This window comes from Halichoerus grypus, chromosome 9 (genome assembly GCF_964656455.1).
Source record: "Halichoerus grypus chromosome 9, mHalGry1.hap1.1, whole genome shotgun sequence".
NCBI classification, from domain to species: domain Eukaryota; kingdom Metazoa; phylum Chordata; class Mammalia; order Carnivora; family Phocidae; genus Halichoerus; species Halichoerus grypus.
Window position 1 is genome coordinate 10,699,399 of NC_135720.1, and position 27,729 is coordinate 10,727,127.

The 27,729-nt window shown below is 40.6% G+C and overlaps 1 protein-coding gene and 1 long non-coding RNA gene across 15 annotated transcripts in view; one reads left to right on the forward strand and one right to left on the reverse strand.

Annotated features, from left to right (window-relative positions):
• ARID1B (AT-rich interaction domain 1B) overlaps positions 1-27,729 on the reverse strand; it is a 440,094-nt gene that overhangs the window by 310,697 nt on the left and 101,668 nt on the right. For all 14 annotated transcript variants that reach the window (XM_078054524.1, XM_078054525.1, XM_078054529.1 and 11 more), the window contains exon 3: positions 1,881-2,027. In XM_078054524.1, coding sequence (XP_077910650.1) covers positions 1,881-2,027 — 147 coding nt within the window. The remainder of the gene's footprint in view (positions 1-1,880; positions 2,028-27,729) is intronic.
• LOC144379030 (uncharacterized) lies at positions 19,100-23,041 on the forward strand. The gene is made up of 2 exons (XR_013441047.1): positions 19,100-19,306; positions 22,801-23,041. It is a non-coding gene; the product is annotated as an uncharacterized LOC144379030 (long non-coding RNA).

Genomic DNA, 27,729 nt, shown 5'->3' on the forward strand with positions numbered 1-27,729 from the left:
TGAAAACAAGAAAAACTTTCCAACGTAGTTTGAAGAATTTTTGTCTTCTTCAGAATACACAGAAATGACAGTATTTATGTCAGAGAGTCATGGTTATAGAGACAGTATTTCCTACCATATGATTTACTACATTCAAATCAATAAAATAATGGTACCAAAGCATAAAATAGACCTAAACGAAGCACATTAAAATAGTATTCATTAAAGTAAGATTTCACCTGTAGTATGCTTTAAATATTTAAATCTGAAGGATATTAAATAACTAATTGCCATGTGGTAGAAGTCATCAGTGAATGCTTCATAAAGGAAGTAAATTTGAGCTTGGTCTTGAAGGAAATGACAGGCCCTCGGAATCCTTAATCAAACGGGTTTTACAATCAGAGATTCATTTTAGCACTAAAGTAAAATGACTAATGTAATCTCTCATTCAGTCCTTCTTAAATTTTGATGGCATGACAAAACATTCTATGTCTACCCAGAAGTTCAATAAGGTTCGGAAAGCCCTTGAAAAAGCCTGTAACTCTATATATCATAAACCCAGATACCAGTCTCACTTAAAAAAGAAATGATATTGGAAGGTTATTTAATTCTCCCACATCTTAATAAAAGACTAGACCAAATAACTCTGAAATAATATACATTCTTACCTCTATACATCCCTTTATATAATACCAGAATTTTTGACAACATATGCAAAAAACAAGATTCTACAGGATCTTCGATCTCAGCTGTTGTTTTAACATGTTTTGTTTAAAGTCATAAACTCTCGGGGCGCCTGGATGGCTCAGTCAGTTAAATACCTGCCTTCAGCTCAGGTCATGATCCCAGGGTTGTGGAATAGAGCCCCGCATCGGGCTCCCTGCTCGGCGGGGAGCCTGCTTCTCCCTCTCGCCCTCCTCCCCACTTGTGCTCTCTCTCTTTCAAATAAATAAATAAGATCTTAAAAAAAAAATAAAGTCATAAACTCTCTTTAGAACTCTTGAATATGTCATATGAGAAAAGACTCCAACGAACCCAAGAAAATACTTAAGAAATCAGCTGAATTAAAATTAAGCTTCATATATTTATATACCTTGCTTAGCATCAACAATCTCTTTAAGATGTGCAAGACATGCTTTAAAAACTGAATAACCAAGTCACTGTCTTCCCTCTCTTCACTACAGCATCCCATGAAAGATTAAGAAAGAAAAATATGAAATGTAGAGTTACATTCTGATGCTTATGACTAGAAGTGCTATGAAACATTTATCTGGATTCAGAATGCAAGTCCTGAGCTCACAGCACCTTTTAAGATCACTCAGTGACAATCTCTAAAACAAGATGAGACTGACTCATTTTATCAAATGCATATGTACTATTTTTCTACAAATCACATAAGCTGAAATATATGGCCCAATAACATAAAAGAGTATTTAATGAGGCTAATTTAAACTACAAACTGCTTAATATTCTTAAAGTACATGATTCCCTTTAGTATTTTAATATATTGTAATTGAAGTGATTATCTGTCTATAAGCTAGTTTAAGAGGAATAACACTGCCAAAGGCAACACTGTTTTGATATAGTAGCACTTATCATTAAAACAAAAACAAAACAAACAAAAAAGCTCAAGATAAAAATACCATGAAGGTGGCAATGAGCAAGATTAAATGATCAATAAAACCATTTTTCTGAATGAGTGTATTCTTCCCACTCCTCAATTTCAAACATCCATCCATAAGCAAACAGTTTAGATTAGGTTCGGTTTTACACTTTTCTCAAAACTACATTTTTTCCCACTGAGAAGAGAATTTTTTAAGCAGGACAGGAAGAGGACTCCGAGCCCAGTGTGGCAGACCTGGAGGACAGCCTGGGGGCCTGGGGGCCCGTGGGGCACTCACCTGCTGTGGCTGGTACCTTTGCTGGGACTGGGACGGCAGGTATTGGGCCTGCGGAGGGAGGTGCGGAGGCTGCGGCTGCTGGTTGTAGTACGGCTGCTGGCCCTGCTGACAGTAACTCACACCCTGCTGCCCATACTGAGGTGGCATCTGTCAACAAGTCAAGCAAAACAGGCGAGAAAGTCAAAATGGGCAAATTCAATGAAATCAAACTTGGTTTCGATTCAGCAACATGAAGCGGGCTCTTCGCTAAGCAACTGAATTCAATATTTTTACTCTTCTCTCCATTTACATAAATCGTCATACTGCCTTCTATACATATATTATCAGTGTTGACTTTTTAAAAAATAAGATTTCATCAGATAATCAAATACTGATAACCTCATTAAAATCCAGTGGGGGGGAAAAAAAATCTCCTAATACTGACATGAAAAAATAGACTCTGCTGAGTTGGTGAATCACTATATTGTACACCTGAAGCTAATAAAACACTGTGTGTTAAGAAAAAAAAATACCCTCTGCTAAGAAAGTCGTTATGTTAATCCATTCTCCTGCAACGCTCAAAATTAAAATGAACTCCCACCATCCAAGCCCACTTACAATATTCTGTAGGATGCTTATGGCTTGGCTACATGTATAGGGCATAGCTCTGTTTCAACTAAGGTCAAAAAGTCCCAACTCCATAGGAGCAGACACTGTACCAGTTACATTAGCAACTCCATATACAGTTTTTGCGAAAAAGAAACTACATTGCTTTACAATCAAATACAACCCTTTTAGAAGACAGTACTATGTATATAACCCAAATATAACCAACAACATGAGTTCTTAAAGGAAAGATAATCATATCTAATATTAGAATAGTATTTTCCTACTTGATAAAACGGGTAATGGTGTAAAGCAAAGTGTGCTAGACTGCAAATGGCAGATACAGACAAAAATGGCCTAAGTGAGCTTTCTCCATCTCTAACTTACATGAACCTAAAAATCCTTAAAAATATTTGCTCAAAGGGTGCCTGGGTGGCTCAGTTGGTTAAGCGACTGCCTTTGGCTCAGGTCATGATCCTGGAGTCCCGGGATCGAGTCCCGCATCGGGCTCCCTGCTCGGCGGGGAGTCTGCTTCTCCCTCTGACCCTCCCCCCTCTCATGCTCTCTCTCTCTCTCTCAAATAAATAAATAAAATCTTAAAAAAAAAAAAATATTTGCTCAAAGAAAAGTCCTTCCTCATGCAATAAATAAACCATGGATGATATTTTTAATTTTTTTTTTTCAAATGAAAAATCTTTTTTTTCTAATTGGGAGAGAGAGCAGCAGAGAAAAAGAAAAACAAGGTATCAGGATAGCAAAAGGCACTCCACAGAGGAGGATAGTGAAGTCACCCTGTTAATAATACAACATGGTCCACTTGAGAATCCCAAGAACTAGAGCCCCATAAGCCCACACAGTTAAGAATTCAGTGATCAGTTCCAGATACACATTTAAAAACGCAATGACTACAAAATACTGAACAAGGAAAAAGGAATGGTAAAAGGAGGAAAATATTAAACACTTCGCCTCTAAGACCAATTAGCACAATAATTCGTAATACATAAAATGAAGTAAAAGGGGAAAATGCAAAAGCTAAAGTTCATTTTCTTTGTGACCTGATTTAGATTACTGTCAAGGCCTGTCAGCAATGATCACAAACATTTGGCCACAATGGCTCACAAATGTCTCATCACACAGACCCTAAGTTAGTAGAACAGACAAGTTTGTATTGAAAACCATTTAACTGCACAGTTGAATTCTTTGCTTTTATTTATTTTACAGCTTGATATCTCATAATGAATGTATGTCCCTGCCATAAGCCAAGCCAAAGAATTTCCATAAAATACAACTCCACATGCTAGAGTATCGTATACTACCACAACACATATCCTTCCGTTCAGCACCCATATGTTGATTTGATATCTAATACTATATTTCACACAAGCATCTTTGCAGTTTGATTTGAAGCAGTTAGGATAACACTTTTGCCAGTGTTAAAATGACTGTAAAGCTCAATCAACACAGCCAGAAACTCCCCTATGAATTGCACTTTAATATGTTGACTTTCTGGTTTACAGAAACCTTTACACACAATATGAAAGTGTCGTTTGGAGAGGAGGTTCTATTTTCTAAGACAGACAACAACAGGGCATGTTGTAGGCAGCAACTAACACTAGAGCAGCCCTGAACTTATTAGAATCTGTTACCATCTATTCCAGCTCTGAAAAGCTTGGGGACGAGTTGGGGTGCAGAGGAGGCACGGTAGGGTGGGTGGGAATGTAAGCAAATTTTCAACAGAACCACAGCACCAATCCACAGAGCACAGCAAACTTCAGAGGAGAAACCATCAAAAAACTTTTGCTTGGGAGATTTTACTACTGTCTTCCACAATTAAAACCCATTTGCTCTCCTTTTAGATACACGGCCTAATTCATTTGGTACTCGCCTAATGGACACCTCACCCTCTGTGAGCCTGGGATGAGGTGATTTCTAACCCAGTACAATCGGGCCAGCAGTTAGAACTGGGTCCCAGTGCCAATCTACTGAATCTGGTCTGCTGTCCTTCCGTGGGAGCCACACTGCAACAGAGATCACTAAATTGTTGAGCGAAAAGTCTCTGGGTTGGAAACGTGCGAGATCTAAATCCAAGTCCTACTGTGGCTCACTTGTGCGAATGTGGTCAATCACGTAACGATTTCCGTCTCACATCTCCATCTATAAAATAGGGCTACTTTCTCTATTAATTCATATTAGTATTATAACCAGCAATATAATAATCCTACCTGGAATGTTACACAGATGCTATTATTTATTAAACAAGTTGTAGAGCTATCTCTAAAATATTAATTACTTCCTAAGTTTTATCTTTAAAAATCAATTTCTAAATATAATACCTCAGTTGTCTACAACTAGTCTAATTCTTTAATGATCAATATTGCTTTTGTTTTAATCAATTTAGATGCAGGGCTTTCACAGATCTATTATATGCTTTTCTGACATCTTAAACCAAACAGTCATTATTATGAAACATAAATCGACAGACTGAGCCATAATACACTGATGAGAGCCTCAGAGCCTCTGGTCGAAAGCCATGCACACAAGCCCCACAGGGTAACTCTGGTCTCCCTCTGCCGTCAGTCTTACCTGCCACCAAGGCACTCAGCCATGGCTCATCACTCTGACCTCCATCCTGAACAGAACCTGCTGAGGACTGAGAAACCCATGACAGTTAAAAACAGGAAGGCCCAGGGAACTTGTTCCATGAGGGAAGCACGCGAGCTTTGACTGCCTCAAGTTTTGTAAAATCAATTTTGGTTACTAAGAGTCTTCTTGTTTATGTCTTCGTTTTCAAACACACTCAGCTAAATAAGATTACCAGAATGCTGGATGCAAGGGAAATTTAACCAAGAGTTACTGAGCACCAGGAACCAAGTGAGGGGAGTTGGGGTCACAAAGCACTTCTAGCTCGGATACCACCCCTCCCTGACCAGCCTAATGAGCACGGCCCCAGTCGTCTTTCTCAGGCCATTTCCAATTTTATGTTAGCACAGGGGAGATGATAGGACTTAGTTAACGCCTTAATTATGTGTTGTGTTTACTGTCTGTCCTTATCACTGGACTCTAAACTCCCACATTCCTGGAATGCCTCCTGGAAGAGGGACTGCCAGTCACTAAATGTTTGTTGAATGAATGGATGCTGTTCAGTGGATTACTAAATCAAGTGATTATTATATAAAAAATTAAACGAGTGAAGGAACACCTCATAAAAATGGAAACACTTGCACTACACAACTCTTTGAAACACATATGTCCAGCTTCATCCAACAGCCAAAACACTGAACTTCATGCTCACAGCCGCATAGCACTCTCAGCTATTAACTGCCAACCCTCTAAGTCATTATTACCCAGCGAATTATAGATCACTACACTATACTAAATGGAAATCTCCAGAAAATGCTTGAGATCAGAGCTTTTCTGTTATCTAAAAACAAGAAAAACAAGAATTTATTGCACTCATTTCTAAATAAAGAAGATCTTAGAGTGGAGCATGAGCACACATAGTAACAAAAAATTTATTCCAATTTTCCAAGAAATATGAATGCTTTCATATGTTATTGGAGAGATAAAGTATAGCAAAAAATGATTCATTTAAGTATTTATTTTAGGAAATCACTCTGATAAAAAAAAAAAGTGAGTATTAACTTTCATATCACTGTATCATGTTAAATATGCAGAAATTCCGGGCCCATTTCTCAATTTACCCTACCCTGAACTCTTTGCTCATACTTCAAAATTGAAGAAATAATCAATGTTTGTCTTCTCTCCCGTTTTCTTCCTAAAGAAGTTTTAGAAAACCGTTTCCTCACCAAGGTGCACTGACCCTCTGACCCAGCAGTTCCCCTTGTAAATATATACCCATGAAACACTCACATGTGTCTGAAGAAGGATATTCGATGCAATGCTATTTACAAAAGCCAGAAAGAGGACACAATCTAACACAGAACGTAAATGGAAAAAAAGAGGTTTTGCTATGGCCATACAATGGAATTCTATACAGCAGTTAAAAAAAAAAAAAAGGTAGTAAAGCCTACCTAGCAAAATGGTTCAAATCCAAATAATATAATGCTGAATTTTATTTTTTTCTTTTTTTTCTTTCTTTCTTTTTTTTTTTAAAGATTTTATTTATTTCACAGAGAGAGACATAGCGAGAGAGGGAACACAAGCAGGGGGAGTGGGAGAGGGAGAAGCAGGCTTCCTGCTGAGCAGGGAGCCCGATGTGGGGCTCGAACCCAGGACCCTGGGATCATGACCTGAGCCGAAGGCAGACACTTAACGACTGAGCCACCCAGGCGCCCCAATGCTGAATTTTAAAAAGCAAGAAAAGAATGCAGCATAATACCATTTGTATACATTTTTAATACACAAAATACTGTATGTTGTTTATGGATACATATATATAGTAAAAGTACAAAAGCGTGCATTGGAGAGGAAATACATGACACTCTCTGGAGAAGGGAGAGGATAAAAGATGGGGCGGAGCTTCAGTCTTGCCTCTTTTCCCTTTATAAAAAGAAGGAGATATGAAGCAGATGTGGCAAAACGGTAACACCTAACAATCTTGGTGTAGTTACACAGTGTGTTATATTTGTTTCTGAGCTTTTTTGTATGCCGAAATTATTTCGTAATTTAAAATTCTGAGGACAGATGTCACCTCCACCCCATCCCACATGCCCCCCGCCCCAAAAGCAGAGGCACGGAAGCTGCTCCAGCAGGCACACAAGGCAAGAGACAGGCCCCAGGAGAGGGTCTGGAGAGGAAGATGCCTTGTTGTGCTGCTTTATTTAAAGAGGCCCAGCTAGAAGTTTGCTCCAGAGACCCATCCCCGATTACGATGCCAGGTGCCCTCATCTGTTCTAGGCCTTTACTGGGGCAAGATTAGGCCAAAGACTTCATTACAGTCTTCTATGCTTCCTGTAGATCGGTAAATCTCTGACAGGAAGGACTTTATGCCAAAATTTCCCGATGGCCAACTAATCTGGCAAGTTAATTCACAGAAATAAATTCTATAATCAAAAAAGTTTGAGAAATAAACATAAAAATAAAACATAACATACTAACATATTAAAGGATTTGTTAAAATCCTTAAGAAACCCATCCACCTTCAAATCTGGGATTTCTCAAATTTATGACTACAAACATACCACCACACCCATTGGAACATGAATTCTATAGAAAATGGGGCCTTATAATGGTGATGGGCATTAAGGAGGCACTGGATATAATGAGCACTGGGTGTTATATGCAACTGATAAATCCCTAAATTCTACCTCTGAAACTAATTTTTAAAAAGGGGGTGGTGGGGGCTGGCAGTTTAGCTCATCACTGTACTCAGAAGGCCTGACCTGTAGTAACAGCTCAATGAGTATCTGTTGACTAAACCTCCTGGATTAAGTATATAAATCACATACTATAAATCATACACCACTGATGTATAAATGTAAGAGCTTTCTGCTCTGAGCTACACAATGGTCCAATCCAATGTTCTATCTCCACAACAGCTCACAACCACATTAGGAACAGATATTACAATCCTCCTTGATATGAGCTAGGAAGTTATGGTCCTAAAATACACCTTGGCTTCTATTATGGATCTGTCACCTCTAGATTATCTGAATATATTTACATTATCAGTTTTGTCCTTCCTTTTAGAGGGAAATATTTAAGATCAAAAGAAATACTTTACATCATCCTGAATTTATCAAAGACATTTTAATACAGGGAAATCATTTTACCTAGTCATCCATCATGGACACTTGGGTTGTTTCTACTTTTTGGTTATTGTAGACAATACTGCTATGAAAATGGACATATGAACATCTGTTCAAGTCTTTCAATAAACACCCAGTATGGGAACTGCTGGATCATCTGGTGGTTCTGTTTAATTCTTTGAGGAACCGCCATACTGTTTTTCACAGTGGCTGGACCATTTTATATTCCCACCAGCAGTGCACAAGGGTTCCAATCTCTTCACATCCTTGACAACACTTGCTGTTTTCTGTTTGTTTTTTTCTAATAGCCATCCTAATGGATGTGAAGTGGTATCATACTCATTGTGGGTTTGATTTTCATTTCCCTAATGATTAGTGATATTGAGCATCTTTTGCGTGCTTATTGGCCATTTGTTTATCTTATTTGGAAAAATGTATTCAAGTCCTTTGCCCATTTTTTAATTGGGTTGTTTTTTGTTGTTGAATTGTAGGAGTGCATTATATATTCTGGGTATTAATCCTTTATGTGTTATATGATTTACAAATATTTTCTCCTATTCTGTTGGTTGCCTTTTCATTCTCTTGATAGTGTTCTTTAATGCACAAAGTTTTTAATTTTGATGTAGCCCAATTTATCTTTTCCTTCATTGCCTATGCATTTGGTTTCACATCTAAGAAATCACTGCCAAATCTAATGTCATGAAGCTTTCCCCTATGTTTTCTAAGAGTTTTATTTTTTAAATACATATATGTATATGTATATTTTTTTAAGTAATCTCTATGCACATTGTGGAGCTCGAACTCACAACCCCGAGATCAAGAGTCGCACACTCCACTGACTGAGCCAGCCAGGCACCATTCTTCTAAGAGTTTTATAGCTTTAGCTCTTATGTTTATATCTGTAATCCATTTTGAGTTAATTTTTTGTATATAGGATAAGCTAAGGGTCTAACTTCATTCTTTAGAAAGACCTATTGTTCTTTCTCTATATAATTTTCACATCAGCTTCAGATCCTTTTGTTCTAAGAAGTACAGTTTGGTTTGGTATCTACAGTTCCCTCCAGACCTAAAGTGTATACACATTCAACTCACAGTATTTTATACGAAATTCAAAATCACACAAACCTAATTTATGGTAATAGAAATATCACAACACTGGTTGTGGGATATAATGAATGGCTAAAAAGAGACATGAAGGAACTTTCTGGGAGTGATGAAAATATTCTGTATCTTAACTGGGGTGGTAGTTTCATGGATGTACATATGTGTCAAAACTCATCTAATGGTACACTTAAGATCTGAGCATTTTACTCTATGTAAGTTATACCTTTAAAAACTACTACCAGAATATGTATATATACTAAATAACTAAAGTAGTTAAACTTTTAACTTCACATGTTTTATAACATATTTATGTTAAACCATCACTGCCTTATTTATGACTACATGTAAATTCCCTACTTGATAATGACTGTTCCCAGGTTCTTAACAGGGAGTTTTCATATTTTCTACTTTACATAATCCAAAATAGTACACAATATATTGAAATAATCACGGTGGTATATAAATTCAAATATTCGATGAGAGTCACAGTATGTACAGAAACAATATCTCTGCAATCCAGAATTCTATTTTTAAGATTATATCTTAAGAAAAAATGTGAAACAAGTATGCAAAGATATGTATGGCAAGGAATTCACTGCACCCCCGTGAAAGCATCCCCACTTAAAAATATGGAAACTGCCTAAATGTCCATCAACAGAGACTGGTTGAGGGGGGGGGATTCAATATCAGCTTATTAATGAATCTCACTGTAGATAATATGTACTTAATAGCAAGAAGCATTATTAAGGTGTACCTTAAGGGGTAGAAGGTTACAAAACAATGTATGTAGTAAAATGCTATTTCTTAATATGAAAATCTGTGTATGTGTGGTTATCTGAACAAAGAATTAATAGCCTAAAGGAATAAACACCAAAATGTTATCTGTCATTTCTTAAACCAAATCAGTGTTTTTCACGAATTTAGAACAAAATGCAATTTATTTTGGATTATTTATTGTGGTCTATTTAAGAGTTATCAAAAAAGTGTGTTATAACAATTTGCCTTTAACAGCAGAAAGGTCCTTAATTTTTGTTTGTTTTTCATCATAGGCTTGAACCCCTCCAGATAAATTCCACAAAATGGGAAGGGAAAAAGCATAAGAAAAATCCTAAGTTCACAACAGTTAGATTTTAGTCATTACTGTGGCAAATTCTGCTGGCTTCCAATTTCACAGAAAGATCAAACACTGTTTTTCATGCATAAGAGTCAGACTGAAAATTCCCCACAGCAAGGAATTCAGATGCTAAGCCGATGTGTGGTTGAACCAAGTGCATGAGGAAATTTTAGTATGTCAACATGTCCAGTCAGAAATAATGTGCTAGAAGGTAATAAATAAAGTTTACAAGGTCAAGATCCTACAACTGCCATAATCTACAATCCCTTAAGCTAAGTTCCCAATTGAGACTTCTAAACAATTTAGGTCCCTTTTTTTTTTCTTTCTTATTTTAAAAAGAAAAATAAATTCTGTCCTTAGGCTTGTCTAAGAAAGAAACCAAAACAACAAACCTCCACAATTTCCTGAAATTACTCCTTCATGCTTGAAAAACAAGAAACTATCAACAAATGTATACTGGGTGCTTACTGTATGCACGGTACACTCAAGCTAAGTTCCTTCAAATTCTGTCCAGCTTCCCTCGAGTAAGAGAAAAAAGTCTACCCAGAGTTGAAGAAGGAGTTGGCAAAGCATTCAAGGGTCAAGCAGTGTCTTAAACACCAGAACAGGCTTGATGACCCAGCCAGTTACACAGTTCACGTTGCTATGGAGCGCACTTCCGTTTGGTCTATGTCCTTATTCCTAACAGATAACTTCCAGGCCACAAACACTGCTGTTTTATGGCCTGAAAACTAACCAACATAATCTAGGCTAATTTAACCCTCTCCTTTAGCTTAGAAGTTTTTAAAATTCTTATCAAAAAATAAATTTTTTTTTGGGCGCCTGGGTGGCTCAGTTGGTTAAGCGACTGCCTTCGGCTCAGGTCATGATCCTGGAGTCCCGGGATCGAGTCCCACATCGGGCTCCCTGCTCAGCAGGGAGTCTGCTTCTCCCTCTGACCCTCCTCCCTCTCATGCTCTCTGTCTCTCATTCTCTCTCTCGCAAAAAAAAAAAAAAAAAAAAATAAATTTTTTTTTACAAACTTATTATGTAAAATTTTAAACATATACAAGAATAGAGAGAATAGGATTAAAACCCACAGTTGAAGTAATTATCAACTTAAGGCCAATGTGGTTTCATCTACAGCCCCACCCACTGTCCCCATCCCAGCTTCTATCCCATCATACCATCTCACTGGAAGATCATGGTACCCTGCAGCTCCTCAGTCTCATCTGGGGCCTCAAAATAAATCACATGCAGGGGACCCAACCCAGATGTCTTGCCTGGAGCCAAACCCAATGGAGTCCACCCAAAATCAGTCCAACCAACCCAAAGACCCATGCGTAGAAATATAAATACTTGTTGTAAACTACTGAGACTTTCAAGTTGATTGATTTGTAGCATTATTTGGCAATAGTTACCTGAAACTTAGTAACAAATATTAACAGTAGATTTCTTTGGATGAATAGAATATTGTGGATTTTTCACTTTTTGTGTTTTCCACATTTCTTTTTTTCTTGTATTTTAATTCCAGTGTAGTTAGCACAGTGTTATATTAGTTCTAGGTGTACAGTATAGTGAGTCAACAATTCTACACATGACTCAGTGCTCATCATGATAAGTGTCCTCTTAATCCCCATCACCTATTTCCTCCATCCCCCCACCTACCTCCCTTCTGGTAACCATCAGTTTGTTCTCTAGAGTTAAGAGAATAAATTTCTTTGTGATTCGTGAAATAAAGCTGAAAAGTTCTCATTTGTCAACAGTATGTAAGTCTTTCCTCATGACACATGTGTTTAGTAAAACTCCCTTGACAGGTGTACATACAATATAAGATCATAAACATAAACACAGTGAAAATAACATACATACAATCTCTCTTGGACTTCTTTACAATTATTAATTGCCTACAAAATTTCACTGCTTACTCTTAAGTCCAACTGCTCTATATTTAGCAAATCACAGCTTAAGCGAATACTAGGTCAGACAATGTTCTGCAGAGTGAATATTCTATATGGCTGTGGGAACTAAATGGTAGTGCCTCTTGTGACCTCAATTTCCAAAAGTCAGGGATATGTCCTGAACAGCCTTTATTTCCTCTTTATAATCACTATCATTCTATTATCCATGAATTTATTTATACCCTTCTTAAATTAATTTATATTTCTAGTCCATGCTACCTCTTGAGGGTAACCAGTTCTGGAACATTATTATCCATTTCATAAAGTGGTACATCCTTTAATTTTCATAAAATTAACTCCAAGCTTCAAGGAGTGCCCCCTAATGCCAGCACACAGAATTTGAGTCACAAATGTATGTACTGTCTACCCCACTCTGCCCCTTGATTAATTTCACTGGCTTATCCAAATGCTCCCGCTCTGCCAGTCTTCACTGTGGAGGAGCAGCTAAAATAGCATGAATGCTTCCTAAGGCACAGCAAGTTTGGCCGCACGCAAGACTAAGATGCCTCTTCTAGGTACTTTTTCAAAAAGCCGCTAGTACACATTTTGTATTCTCTCCTCTACCTCCTAACTACAGCTGTTTTCACCTTTCCTGCCAGGTCAGCCAATTAGAGGAGATTTTGTTTAAGTATTCATAAAATGCAGGCATTCACTGGCAATAAAATGCTTCCTCTCTCATTTACAACCAGTGTTGAACTAAAGTCTTACTGTACACAAAATTAACACACAAGTGTATAATTGTAGTTTTATGCTCAAGTGCCCTAATTATGCACTTTAAAACACTTTCTTCCTAAGGATCCATCGAGGGCATTCGATATCACAGATCTATAAAGGCTACAGTACGCTTTATGATAAAACAGAAGCATAACAGGAAAAAATTTGCAGCTTCGGAGAAAAAGTCTGTGTGCAATGCACAAGATGATAAATCTCATTCCAAAAATTTTGGCCAAAAAACATAGCATATTTCCAATGTATATAAATTTGGTCCTGGGGGACAGAAGGGGAGTGTGTGCCTAGGAGCAAGAGACTTAATTCACACTGCTTATTCTTGAAGAAAACAGAAGCAACATACAAAAACAAGTGGTCTAAGATCTTTCATAAACTATCACAGGGGAGAAAAATACATCTAGGAGCCTACATGCCTTATTTATATAATAACATAAGCAAGGAAAAAAATTAACAGTAAAAAGACCATGCTCATTTCTAACACGGAAGCTCTGACATCTAGATTACCAGCATTTACATTTAAAACAAAATCAAAAATAAGTACTTTCCATACAAAACGTATGCAGTCAATTTTAAATTAGAGAATCGTAACTATGGAAATACACTGATGTGACGTGCACAAAGCTCTACTTCTACGGAGGTCACAGTGGATACAGAAAGCAATGAAGGGCTCTGAAGGCAATCTATAGTAATAAATAGGTCAGTTGTGCTCACAGAAGCAGCATCTTCCTAGAAAAAGCTACTTGAAAAGAAAAAGGAAAGGAAATAAGAAAAAGGTCTGTGCTGCCCCGCAGGGGCGCAGCCATCGCCATCCAAGAGAGCGCGTCCCCAAGAAACAGGCACGCGGTGTCATTTGCTTAGGGATGAATTCATCTCACTGGAAAGCGATCTGGAGTTTCCACCTCTCCTGTTATATTACTGCCCAAACTGCAACAGGTAGTTCGGGATCAGTGAATATAACCTTTGAGTTGTTTCAGTTTAAAAAAAAAAAAAAAAAACACAACACACACACACACGCAAGGGGCACCTAAGTGACTCAGTCGGTGAAGCAGCCAACTCTTGATTTCGGCTCAGGTCATGATCTCAGGGTCATGGGATGGAACCCCAGGAAGGGCTCCATGCTCAGCGGGGAGTCGGCTTGAGAGTCTCTCCTTCGGCCGCTCCCTCTACACGTGTACTCGCTCTCTCTCTCAAATAAACAAACAAATAAACAAAATTAAAAAAAAATACAAGAAGATTGCAAGATCAAAAGTCACAACAGTACAACAGTACCCCACACACATGTTACAACAGCTGGGGTTTCTCGTAAGACTTTAAAATAAGTGTTAGGCTACAGGGTGTTCATGTTTCTAAAACCCGCCCACCTGCGCCACCCGTACATGTGAGGATACCATTTACTGCAGGTAAAATGGGACACATCCAGCAAGGACAACTGATGGGAACCGAAGAAGGAGCTGCTTGCCCAGCTGCCCTTCTGGCCAGAGATTTCTATTTTTATAAAGCACAAAAAGAGGAGCCAAAAGCTTTACCACTTTCCTATATAAACCCAGCTGCCAAAATGGATGTGCCAAAGGGGAATTTCAGAGAATTTTAAAGAGATAACCTTTGCTGAGGCTGCAATGTCAACTCTGCGACCGCATGACTGCAGCATGTGCAGTGAATGCTAGATTGAAAAGACTGTTCTGTTCGAGGTAACTATGGAGTGGGGGACACAGAGAAAACAGGGATTTACCAGAGTAAGACTAGAACTGTAAAACAGCCAATGGAGAAACAAGTAACTGGCATCTTCTATGGAGGAAAACTCAATGGTGGAGGGACAAGAGGAGGAAGACTGTTCACTGCAGACCCTTTCTAGCTTGGGGATTTCATACCATGCATATCGATGACTTCTTCGTGTGTGTATGTGTGTGTGTGTGTGTGTGTGTGTGTGTGTGTGTGTGAGAGAGAGAGAGAGAGAGAGAGAGAGAGAGAGAGGGATTTTTTTTTAAATACAGCTTTGAAGTTGTTCCTTTTTTCTTTTTTTTTTTTTAAATGAAAGAGGGGGTGTCATGTGATTGCACTGTTACCAACAATCTAAAGCTCACCCTTTTAGGGTGAGGGTGCTAGTTACTTCTATATCCCTCCTATATCTTTTTTTCTCTCCTGCCAAAAAAAAAAAATAAAAAGGAAAGAATTCTTAAAACTATATTGTATTAAAACATGATCCTTTAAAAATGTACAGTCTAACTGTTCCATGAGATTTTTTTTTTTAAGGGAGAAATATGTACTCATTAATCTATATACCCCGAACTTTAAATGACGCAAATGGTGGAAAATGTATGAATGGAGAAAAATAATAGCATTGGTAATGCAAAAGGGTCAGCCTTCTCCACATACCATGGCCAAGGCCCAAACCTGGCTATTAAAGTCTTCCTCTGAGACTCTGAGAATTCAGTAGGCTGCAGAATCTAAGAATAGACAGTCCCAAGGGAACAACTAGTATGGGGACCATTACTGGCATCCTCCCTGACTGGTGGCACGGACACTGACTGACTCAGAGGGTAGTGAGGTTGTAGGCTTTGTCCTGTGCTTCCCAGGGACAGTACAGGCTTCAGATGGCTTCAGATGAGCAAAACTAGCTGATCATTTTTATTTTTTGCCCCAACTTTCAGAATGAGCCCATAACAAATAATGAGGAGTAAATTTATAAAGGAGTCTTTTTGCATTAGATGTTTCTACTAACTAACCCACCATCTCTCAGTATCTCATAGACAAAGGTGAGACTAAAGGAAATATGTATGCACATCAGTGGCTGAAAAACGGACTTCTTACATTTTATTCTCTGGATCACAGTCTGAGGTGGGGGCAGGGGAGGGAAGGGAGGTCAATGAAGATGCTCAAAACCATATCCAACACACAGTACACATATTTGGATCAATAAGCTTTTGTTTTAAACTAAAAATATATATCCGTTCCCCCATTCTCAGAAGGCTAAGCCACATTTTATTGTGGATTACTTTAGCATGCACTATTAGAACTGATAAAGATCTCAGAGATAACCGTTCAACCCTCTCCTAGGTCAAGGTCAATGAAGCTAGGTCAAGGGTTAGAAATCCCGCACCATTTCACCCAACTAGACTAACAAACAGAACACAGCTCTCTGCTCTCCCCTCCCCTCCCCTCCCCCTCCACCCCCACCCCCATGCTCTTGTCACTCTCCCGTGACCCTCAGTCACTGAACAGAGGACAGGGGGAGTCACATGCAAGAGAAGCATGGAGGGCAGGCTGTAAATGGACACTCAGGCTGGAACAGGAAGAGCAAAGGACACTTTGGAGATCTTGCTCTGTTCTCGAAGAGAATAATAGCGTGAACAGACAAGTGTTCCCTCTCTCGCTGTCTCTCTCTGTCAAATAAATAAATAAAATCTTAAAAAAAAAAAAGAACATAAGAAAGGCAAGCACGGGAAGAGGTTAAAAAAAAAAGAGATAGGTAAGTAAAAGGACAATGGCCACAAACAAGAACTGCGCACAATTTTAAGTTTGAAAAACTGAAGTTTAAAAACTCTTGGTGGTTTAGATTAATTTAGAAGGTATTAGGATATAAAATTTCTACCAACACAGACACCATGCACTCAAGACAAAGTGGGAAGGGGGCCAGGGGCTCTTCATTTTGAATCGTTTAGCTCATAGACACAACTTCCATGACAAACTTGTGATACTGAGTAACAGTTTAAAAAGGAGTTCCAATCTGACGTTGAGGAAAATGAGGAAATGATGCTTTGGATACAATATCAAAACCCTTGAAATATAAATATATTTCAAAGCAAATGTTTATATAAAAGGAGAAAATAATATAATTATTTCTCTTGAGAAAGAAGATTTGCAATTTTTTTCTTATTTCATCAGATAGAACAACAAGTGCCAAATATTCCCCAAAGATTGGTCGGGAAAAAAATAAAGGATGCTGACATTTTAAAATCATTAATAGAAAGACACCTGGGAGCGGAAGGAGGAGGATTTACTCAATATAAAATTTTAACAAAGTAAATGTTTCACTGCTTTCTACTGTCTCTTCTATTTATATTAACAAATGATTAAAATTAGATAGCCTAACCTATTCATTCTAATAAATAAATAATCATAAAATCATAATTATCCCCCTCAAAACTATACTTCAACACAGATGCAATCTCAGATTGTCCATTCTAAGCACCTTTGCAGGTAAATCAGTAGACTTTAGGGAATACAGAAACCATTTAGCTGTTTTATTAAAACATTAAGGGGTATAAAATAATTATCCTAAGATACAGCCCTCCAGTCCAAAGACAAATAAGGATAATTGGGCTAAAAAATTTCTTATTACTCCTGAAATTAAACCATATTCCAATTCTACTTTATTTTAATTAAGAAAAAAATTTCTTCCATTACTATTAAGAGGAAAAAGCTAGGTTTTAAACAGTATCCCACAATGATTCTCATTTTAATTTTTTTTTTTTTTTAAGATTTTTATTTATTCATTTGCGAGAGAGACAGAGAGAGAACAAGCAGAGGGAGAGGCAGAGGGAGAGGGAGAAGCAGGCTCCCTGCTGAGCAAGGAGCCCGATGCGGGACTCGATCCCAGGACCCTGGGATCATGACCTGAGCCGAAGGCAGACGCTTAACCATCTGAGCCACCCAGGCGCCCTCATTTTAATATTTAAATTTAAAAGATGTGCTGTGTGGGGTATCTGGGTGGCTCAGTTGGTTAAGTGTTTGTCTGCCTTCGGCTCAGGTCATGATCCCAGGGTCCTGGGATCGTGTCCCAGGTCTGCCCCAGGTCGGGCTCCCTCCTCAGTAGGGAGTCTGCTTCTCCCTCTCCCCCTGCCCCTCATCCCCGCTTGTGTGCACTTGCATTCTCGCTCTAATAGATGAATAAAATCTTAAAAAAAAAAAAAAGAAAAAAAGGAGACTCTCTCTGATTCAAGGCAAGGTGTATGGAATTGGTGGAGATTGGTCATATTTTCTAAGCAAAGATATTACCTTCAATAATCACTCACCATCACTTAAAATATACAGCTATTTCTTACTGCCAGAGAAAACAATTAGCAGCACTACTACCTGGTCATTTGGTGGTTCCTGAAACTCAGAACTTCTTTCCAGTGTACTCCACTCCCCATACTTGTGATAGCCTAATCAACCCAGAAATCCCTGCCATCCCCTAAGCCGACTGTGATCACCTCCTAAGTCCAGGACACATCAACTGCTGGGGTATGGGCGCTCCATCTTTACAGGTTCTAATGGCCCCACACGGTACTCCCCATCTACAGAGGAGCCTCCATCTAGTTGGATACCCTCAGTTCAGGCTCCTGAAAGGAGAGTAGAAGCAGAGCTACGTAGGTGGCCATGCCCTAACAGAACGTAGGACACTTGTTTGGATTTTCCATCAGGCTGTCCCACAAATAGACCATACTCTAACTCTACTTTTATCTCAAGTACAAACAATCAAACAAATAAATAAAACATTTTCTTAAATCTCCATTACAGGAAAAGGGGTTGGGGAACCAAAGCTTGAAAATATTGAAGGTTAATCAGAGCAATGGCTTTCAAATGCTTTTGACTCCAACTCAAAAGAGGAAATATATTTTAGATCCCAACCATGAATACATATGACACCCTTACTACATGCAATACATTCATATTTTCTACTGCTTATATTCAAATTCTTTCCCTTTAAAAAAAAAATGTCTAGCTGCAGCCTAATACATTGCTTTCATGTTCCCACAAATGGATCACAATGAGCAGTTTAAAAAACATGGCATTTGAGGATGACATTTGCAGAAAATCTCCAGGAAAACTGTTCCAAGTGATATTGTAATAGTGTCCACAAATACTGGTCCCTGCATTTCCTCTCCCCTGACCTGCAGCTGCTGTTGACCCACAATGCCACTGCCAAAGAGACAGACCACTGCTGGTCCGCACGGGCTAAACCCTAGAGCAGTTCACTAGGAAGACAGCTGGCAAAACGGAGGGAAGGCAATCCCCGCCACCTCCACCCCCCCACCCCCCGCCCCCCGCCCCCGAGCAGGGCGGGGACCTCAGACAGTACCTAACTCAGAAAGAAGGGACATACAGACTCCTGGAAGCAATCAGGAGTCAAAGCAAGAAAGACTGAAGAATAGAGACAAAGCTGGAGTCAGACAGGGACTGGTTCTGCGTGGAGAATCAAGAGAATGAGGCCATGCTATGGGAGCAAGTAGCAAGTGTCAGAGATGGAGTGCATCAAACTTACAGGTAAGGAAAAATGAATTTGAAAGTATGGAATGAATGGAGCTCCAGAGGACACAGAGCAAGGAAAATGAGATAGGAGTAAATTTTTAAATAAAATAGAGGGGCGCCTGGATGGTTCAGTTCGGTTAAGCGTCTGACTCTCGATTTCGGCTTAGGTCGTGATCCTGGGGTCGCGGGGTCAGGCTCCGTGCTCAGCGTGGAGTCTGCTTATCAACCTCTCCCTCTGCTTCTCCCACCGCTCTCTCTCTCTCGCTCTCAAATAAATAAAATCTTTAAAATAAAATAGAATGAAGGAGAAGGGGCTAGGACTTCTCTTGACTTTCTACATAGGTCACGAAAGAGGTAAAGCATTCTAGAAAGAAGGTAATCTCTTTGTCCAGGGGTGAGGGGGAGTATGGAGGACCCTAACCGTGGGAATCCTGATCACCATGTCCCTGTGGTAATCCTGAGGTTCCCCAGCAGTGAGTTCTTTGCCAGGTTTATATTAATATTCAGGCTAATCATCTCTCTGGGAGAAATACTTGGGGAAAAAATGATAACAACTACCACCTGAAATTTGCAATAATGCTACTAAGAAGAATGGAAACAGTGAACACATAATGGAGAAACTGAACGCTCATGAGGAAGAATGAAGGAGGCAGAGAAGCACTGGGTAAGCTGCTACAAGAAGGAAGAGCCTGAAGGGACAGAAAAAACTTAAAGGCAGTTCCATTAATTGAGTTTGCACCCTTAGAAATACAGAAATTAAGCTAGTGAACTCTCTCTCCTCTCCTCAGGTTCCCCTTGTATTCTTTTATCAGAACCTGACTTTGTTCTCTACCCTGGGGCCTCAATATGAAAGCCCCCATGCCACAAATGAGTGATGAGTGTAAGGCTCATCAGCTCTGACTCTTTTCTCCAAAATGATTTACTACAGTAACTACAAGACAGACCTCACTGTAAAATGCTTTCACTGATCTGAGCTACCCCTAAAAATAATAGCTATGAAAATACCAATACTTCATTATTTACATAGCACTTTTAAACTTTTAAAACTAGGGTCCATGACAATCCTATTGAAATGGGTAGAATTCGTCTCCTTTAACAGAGCAGAACCTTAAAATATCTAAGAAGATGTGGCCGATTGGCGGCAGAATCAATGCTAGATTTCTGGTCTCCTGACCCAACCAGACCATAGTACTGAAGGATGAAGCTAACGGTAAGGCTTCTTTACAGAGAGTATCCGTATCTATGCTTTGTTTTCCCAAATGGATTTCAAACTTCTATCTTCCATTATGTCACATGTATTGATCCAACATTTCATGAGCAATAAAGTGTCAACAGAATTGTCCTAGGCCCCGTAGAAGATACAAATATGAAGAAGACAAAATCCCTGCACACAAACAGCTTACAAGCAGAAGAGAGATGATAACATGTTTACAACTCAGAATAAACAGGAGGAATCTGAGCAGGAACAGAGAAGGAGAGCAAAGAAGGGAGCAGGTAAATTCCATTGGAAAAGTTGGGGACACAAGTGCTAAAACATTAGGAAATGCTGTTCAGACCAGGAATACTGGACCTAGGCCTAAAGGGAGGACTCGACTTTGAATTGGCAGAGAAAAGAAAAAGAGGAATCTCTGTTGAGTAACAGAAACCCAGTTGGGAAGACAGGAACACATTAAGGACACGAGGAAAAAATAGCTCAGTACAGTATGAGGTAATGATAGGGAAGAATTTTGATTAATTCCCAAGACCATGCTATGCATACAGCAGATGCTTAAAAAAACATACTGGCTGCATGAATACTGACTCTGTAATAAATCAGTATATTTCATTTTAAAACACAAACATATGAGTTACCACCAAGTTAATGAGTTATTATTAATTCTCAAACGTCGACTGTGGATTGTCCGTGGAAGAACTTGAAGCCTATTAGGGCTGCCCCATCACCACACACACCTTCAGGCTGCTGCTGTAATCACCATGGAGGAGCACATCTTTTTCGTATTAACCCAAATACACCAGCGGAGGGAGGTAAGTTTTCTGTCCTCTGAAATCAAGTACTGCATTCCAAAACCATGCAGTAATTTTTAAGGAATACCTACCGTTTAGAATTACTGCTCTAATTGTTCCTCTTTAATCAACATGAACAAACACTGAGCAGACCCCAGTGTGTACCGCTGAGACTAAATTCCAATAATGGGGATGAAGCAGTCAGGTACTGAGGTCCAGGAACCCAGGCAGTCAGACCTCAGATTCCCTGAAAATGGGCGATACAGAACTGAAGATAATATGCATGTGCAGGGGCGCCTGGGTGGCTCAGTCGGTTAAGCGACTGCCTTCAGCTCAGGTCATGATCCTGGAGTCCCAGGATCGAGTCCCACGTCAGGCTCCCTGCTCAGTGGGGAGCCTGCTTCTTCCTCTGACCCTACCCCTTCTCGTGCTCTCTCTTTCTCACTCTTTCTCTAATAAATAAATAAAATCCTTAAAAAAAAATACACATGGGCAGAGGCATTAAGAACCTGAATATGTCACGGGTGATCACTTGTATATTTACACACACACACACACACACACACACACACACACACACGTGTATGTGTGAGTGCATATGTATGCATACATGTAGATTTATTTGAAAAATGAAGCTACTAGAATGATCTAATCTCTTCAAATATCTTTTGGCACCATATGTCAGAACTTCAAAACTGGTATCCCCAAAATTTCAAATAGCAAATCGGGGTCCAAGTAAGCGGGGGTGGGGGTGGGGGACTGCCCTGGTGCTAGGTACCAGAAATCGGCGTGCAAATCGGCGTGCTGCAGGTAGAAGTGAAGGCCAGAGACAGGCTGGTCCAGACCTCACAGTTGGGGGTGGGGTGGGAGGCCAAGTCACCAGTCACCTGGGGGAGTACTGGGAAGTCTTGCAGCCAAGGCCACCCAGTGGGACACCCAGTGGGACACCCAGCGGGACACCGTGGCTGCACAGATAACAGGCTCAATTCCTTCTCTCCCCCATCAAGCCACAAGACCAGTCCAGGCTTCCAAACCCCTCTCTTTAGCCTCGTTAGAAATACAAGAAAGTGACACACAAACTGCCGTCAACTTAAAATGTGTTTGCTACACAAAATTAACAAGTATTTTCTAAAATAATAAAAGCTCATTAACTACCATCCACCAAAAGCCATCAATGCTTTTTCTTATGCAAATACACATTTTTCAAATAGATATTTACATTTCCTTACACTTTTAAATAACTACACACATTTCATAATCTATATAAACCGTTATGTTTGAACCTTTAAACACTACAGCAACTTATCAACCACCTTACAAAACACTGCAGAGGAAGCGTCTGGTCTCTCCCACGATCACACCACATTCTCCCTAGTTTTCTCTTTCTCCTCTTTCCCTCAGACTCCCCCTACTTACGACAGGATCACTCTTCACCTTGATGTCTCTCTCTCCCCCCAAAAACATCTCTTTCCCTCTCCCCTAACTCCCAGCCTTGTCCTCTCCAGGACATTAACCTGCGCCTGGCCGCCACGTCCCACCTCAAATGCACCGCTGGGGGCATCCTGACTCTCAGCAGCCCACGACCCCCGCCGTGAAGAGACTTCTAAAATCTTCTAACGTGGGGCTCCTGGCTGGCTTAGTCAGTAGAGCATGCGACTCTTGATCTCAGGGTCCTGAGTTCAAGCCCCATGTTAAGTGTGGAAGCAACTTAAAAAAAATAAATAAATAAAATCTTCTAAGGTGAAAGGGGTCCTCTCCTCTGATGACAGTGTGTGATCTGCTGCTGCAGAGAGGGTTTGAGATTTTCGTTGTTGCTGTTTTTGCTCCCATTGTGGGAGACTTGACGCTCAATTTTCCTATGAGATGTGAGAGCTCCCTAGTCTGAAACATGGGAACACTAAGCTTCACACACACACACACACACACACACACACACACACACCCTGCTCTGCGGGTACACGCATGCCCGCTTCATATTTATATCTTACTGCACAGCAAGAACTGAAGTAATACTTTAGAAAAACAGTAAGATATAAACCCTCTGTCCCTATAACAGAAACTACTTAACACTCTTAAAATTCTTAAGAATTTGCAAAAGTTTTGGGCGCCTGGGTGGCTCAGTTGGTTAAGCAACTGCCTTCGGCTCAGGTCATGATCCTGGAGTCCCTGGATTGAGTCCTGCATCGGGCTCCCTGCTCGGCAGGGAGTCTGCTTCTCCCTCTGACCCTCCCGACCCTCCCCCCTCTCATGTGCTCTCTCTCTCAGTCTCTCTCTCTCAAATAAATAAATAAATAAAATCTTTAAAAAAAAAAAAAAAAGGAATTTGCAAAAGTTTTAACAGTGACATAAAAAAAAAAATCCAGTAGAACACCTCTTATACTACTTGTTTTGAGGCAGTTCATTCCCCAAGCACATTTCCTATTGTTATAATCTTGGAAAGTGCTCATCCATGTGGATCTACTCACAATCTGCAAACTGAGAAACAAATGTACAATTCACGGAGGGAAAAAGTACAAAGGCTTAGTCTACCGCGCTCCCATTCGCCAGAGTGCAGAGCTGTGGGACACAGCCACAAAGTGCCTGTGGATTCCAGTGGTCTAATGAGCAGATACAGTTTTCATAATTTTTATTGCTGCATGACACAGCTGAGTGATTGTCAGGCCAATGCCAAAGTACAGGTTCCATTTGAATGACATATGGCTTCAGTCAACCAGAGAGACGTTACAACATTAAACAACACAAGTAGACAGAACAAGAATACAAAATGCCAAATTAGGCCTCACAGAACCAGATATGCTAGTGCACATCTCTGTCCTTGGAAGAGGCTGTGTGTGACTGTGTATTTTGTGAACATACCTCTCTGAGGCCCTCATGGCACTGGACCTGGGCACAGTGGCTTGCCGGCTGGTGTCATAGGAACAGCCTGCATGAGCTCTAGGGCCAGAAGCAAAGGTCAAGCTCCAGGTCTGCCCTTAACAATTCCATGTCCTTTGTTAGACTGCATTCTTTCTTTGGCCACCAGTTTCCTTAACTCCATCCTTACAAAATGGCATTACAATACTCCTTCCATCTTGCCGAATGAGATGCTGACATGAAGACCTCCTAAATGGTCAACCACTACGTAAACAATCGCGGGATAACAACACTTGTCTCATCCAGAAAAACTTCCGGAAGCACAGCCAATCCAGCGGTGAAGCAGCAGTGTGGTGAACACCTGTTTGTCCATTTGGCTGCCCAGGCCATGAGCACTCTTCTGGTATTTGGATTAATTCCTCACCTTATGAGTCTGACAGGAGGCTGTGATGTGGTGATTTACAATAACAAATATATATTTGGTCTTTATTCCCATTTCTAGCACAGAGCTCCTAAAACTCTTGGAATTTCCTAAGTGATGAGAGCCATAAAGGTGCCTTTCATTATGTTACTGAGGTGGCATTCAAAACTCACCGAAGGATGGGGGCTGGCTGCCAGGAGAACCACTATGTGATGAAAGGGTTGGAACTTTCAGTCCCACCCTCGGAGTTCCAGGAAGGGGAGAGGGGCTGGAAGATGAAATCAATCACCAATGGCCACTTATTTAATCAGTCATACCTATGTCATGAAGCTTCCATAAAAACCCAAGAGGACAGGTTCGGGAGGTTCCAGGTTGGTGAACATGTGGAAATTCAGCAAGAGTGCTGCACTCAGAGGGCACCAAAGCTCCATGACCCTTCCCGTATACCTTACCCTAGGGATCTCTTCCATCTGGCTGTTCCTAAGTTATACTGTTTTATAATAAGCCAGTAATATAGTAAATAAAAATGTTTCTCTGAGCTCTATCAGCTGCTCTAGCAAATTAATTAAGCCCAAGGAGTCACTGGAACTTCCGGATCTCTAGCACTGTCATCTGAAGTTGGGGGTGGGAGACCTGACTCACAGGACTGAGCCTTTAACCTGTGGGATCTGATGCTTTCTCCAGGTAGGTACTGTCAGAATTGAGTTAAACTGCCAGACACCCACTGGTATCCAAGAATTACTTGGTGGTGAGGGGGGGAACATACCACATTGCAATTGGTTTCAGAATTGTAGAGGTTGACTCTGCCTCCTATTAAAGAGGGCGAAAATGCCAGACACTCGATCCCCTAACTCCCTGGCAACTGGGTACGGGCACGTGACCCAGGATCAGCCAATGAGATGCAGACGCCCTGATCTTTAATTCATTAGCTGGGAACACAAAGAAACAAGGGCAGGAGGAGTTTCTGCTGGCAGTAACACAGCCACACTCAGAGTCGGGCGTGTGTCACAAGTGCACGTTAGCAGGACAGCAGGAGGGTGATGACGGACAAGCCATGGCCATGCACGGTGCGTGGCAGTGGATGCCTTCTGCCCTGTGTCCTAGCTGTAGCATCGGTCTCACAGTGCAGTCTCTCTTGGGCCTGCCCTTCCTGCTGGCCCAGTTCTTCAGCCTTCCTGGCAATTCTATAGGCTGCCCAATAGCCTGCCTATACTTCCTTTTCTGTTTGGGATGGCCAGACTCGGTTTTCATTGCTTACAACTAAAAATTCTGGCTGATACATGAAGTTTCTGAAATGGTAGGAAAGATAAGTAGATAAATCACACGAGAGCTTCCAAATGAGTAGCACTGCATAGCAAAAACAGAAGGCAGAACATGATACACAGCTGTCACGATACAAATGATGAAGGGCAGGGGCGCCTGGGTGGCTCAGCCTGTTAGCGCCTCACTTTGGCTCAGGTCATGATCCCAGGGTCCTGGGATCGAGCCCCACGTCAGGCTTTGTGCTCAGCGGGGAGCCTGCTTGACCCTCTCCCTCTGCCCCACCCACCACTTGTACTCTCTCTCTAGTAAATAAAATCTTAAAAAAAAAATGATGAGGCCCCTGGGTGGCTCAGCCATTGGGCGTCTGCCTGCCTTCGGCTCAGGTCATGATCCCAGGGTCCTGGGATCAAGCCCCGCATCGGGCTCCCTGCTCAGCGGGAAGCCTGCTTCTCCCTCTCCTACTCCCCCTGCTTGTGTTCCCTCTCTCACTGTCTCTGTCGAGTGAATAAATAAAATTTTGAAAAAAAAAAAATGATGAAGGGCAGTTGCTTGATCAAGACTATAGGACAAGGGCGCCTGGGTGGCTCAGTTGGTTAAGCGACTGCCTTCGGCTCAGGTCATGATCCTGGAGTCCCGGGATGGAGTCCCGCATCGGGCTCCCTGCTCAGCAGGGAGTCTGCTTCTCCCTCTGACCCTCCCCCCTCTCATGCTCTCTCTATCTCACTCTCTCTCTCAAATAAATAAATAAAATCTTAAAAAAAAAAAAAAGACTATAGGACAAGAACAAGAAAAGAACCAAGCTCTTCAAAAGATTTTAGGCAACTAATCAAAAGTCAAGAATAAATACGGTTATGAGATTTCGGGGGCAGGCAGTTCTAATGTATTAAGTGAAGATCATGTAAGTTCAGGAGTAGATACCTCTAATACCAACCAGTACTTTCAACATAGAAGTGTTCACTGAAGTGGAACTTGACTACATGTAAATGGGGGTCAGTGGACAAGGGAGATTTTACAGAGAAAGTGATATCTGAAGCAAAAAGAAAAGGGGAAGGAGGAACAGGTCATTTCAGACAGAGGGAAGAGTATAACAAAGTATGGAGGGAAACAATGCATGGTATATTCTCCAACTGCAAGTATTTCAGTAAACTGCTGTACAGACATAGGAAAAGGCTGGCAGGAGATAAGGCTGGAAAGGAAGACAAGCGTCAGCTCAGAAGCGACACGCCATCAGGCTGACAAGTTTGGATTTTATTTTTAGCAGGAATTCACTAAAGAAATGTAAGCAGGAGAGTAACATATCAGATTTACATTTTATTTTATCAAGATTACTGTGAAGACTCCATGTGAAGGTATAACAAAACAAAAACTGGTTCTTAACCACTTGGGATTCACAGAGCCTTGCAAATATAATGATCAGAAAAATGCACCTACACACATTCATAAAATTTTAATATTTAGTTCTAAATGGTTCACAGCTTCCTGCAGTCCATCTACGAACAATCCAGGGTCTGTGGACCTCAAAATAATAATGATCTAGAAGCAGGAGAGAGACAACTGGCAAAGTCACCGGCTGAGAAGCTATAGCAACTGTCCACACCAGTGATGATGGCAACTCAACTTACAGTGAAGGCTATGACAACGGGGGGGATACAGGACAGAAGAGGTTTGACCTAATCTGCAGGAATTACTCACCAGCAGGATGTGGACAGTGAGGGAGGATCACCAAGCATGACTTCCAGAGGGATGACGTAAGTGACTGAGCAGCACCATGATTTTATGGGGCTAAATGGGGTGGGGGAAAGAGAAGCCAACGGGATACTCAGAACTGAGCTGCTACGGACACATCCGGGTGGAGAGGCCCCTCTGGCAACCTCAAGCTGAGCAGGCTATAGTCCTG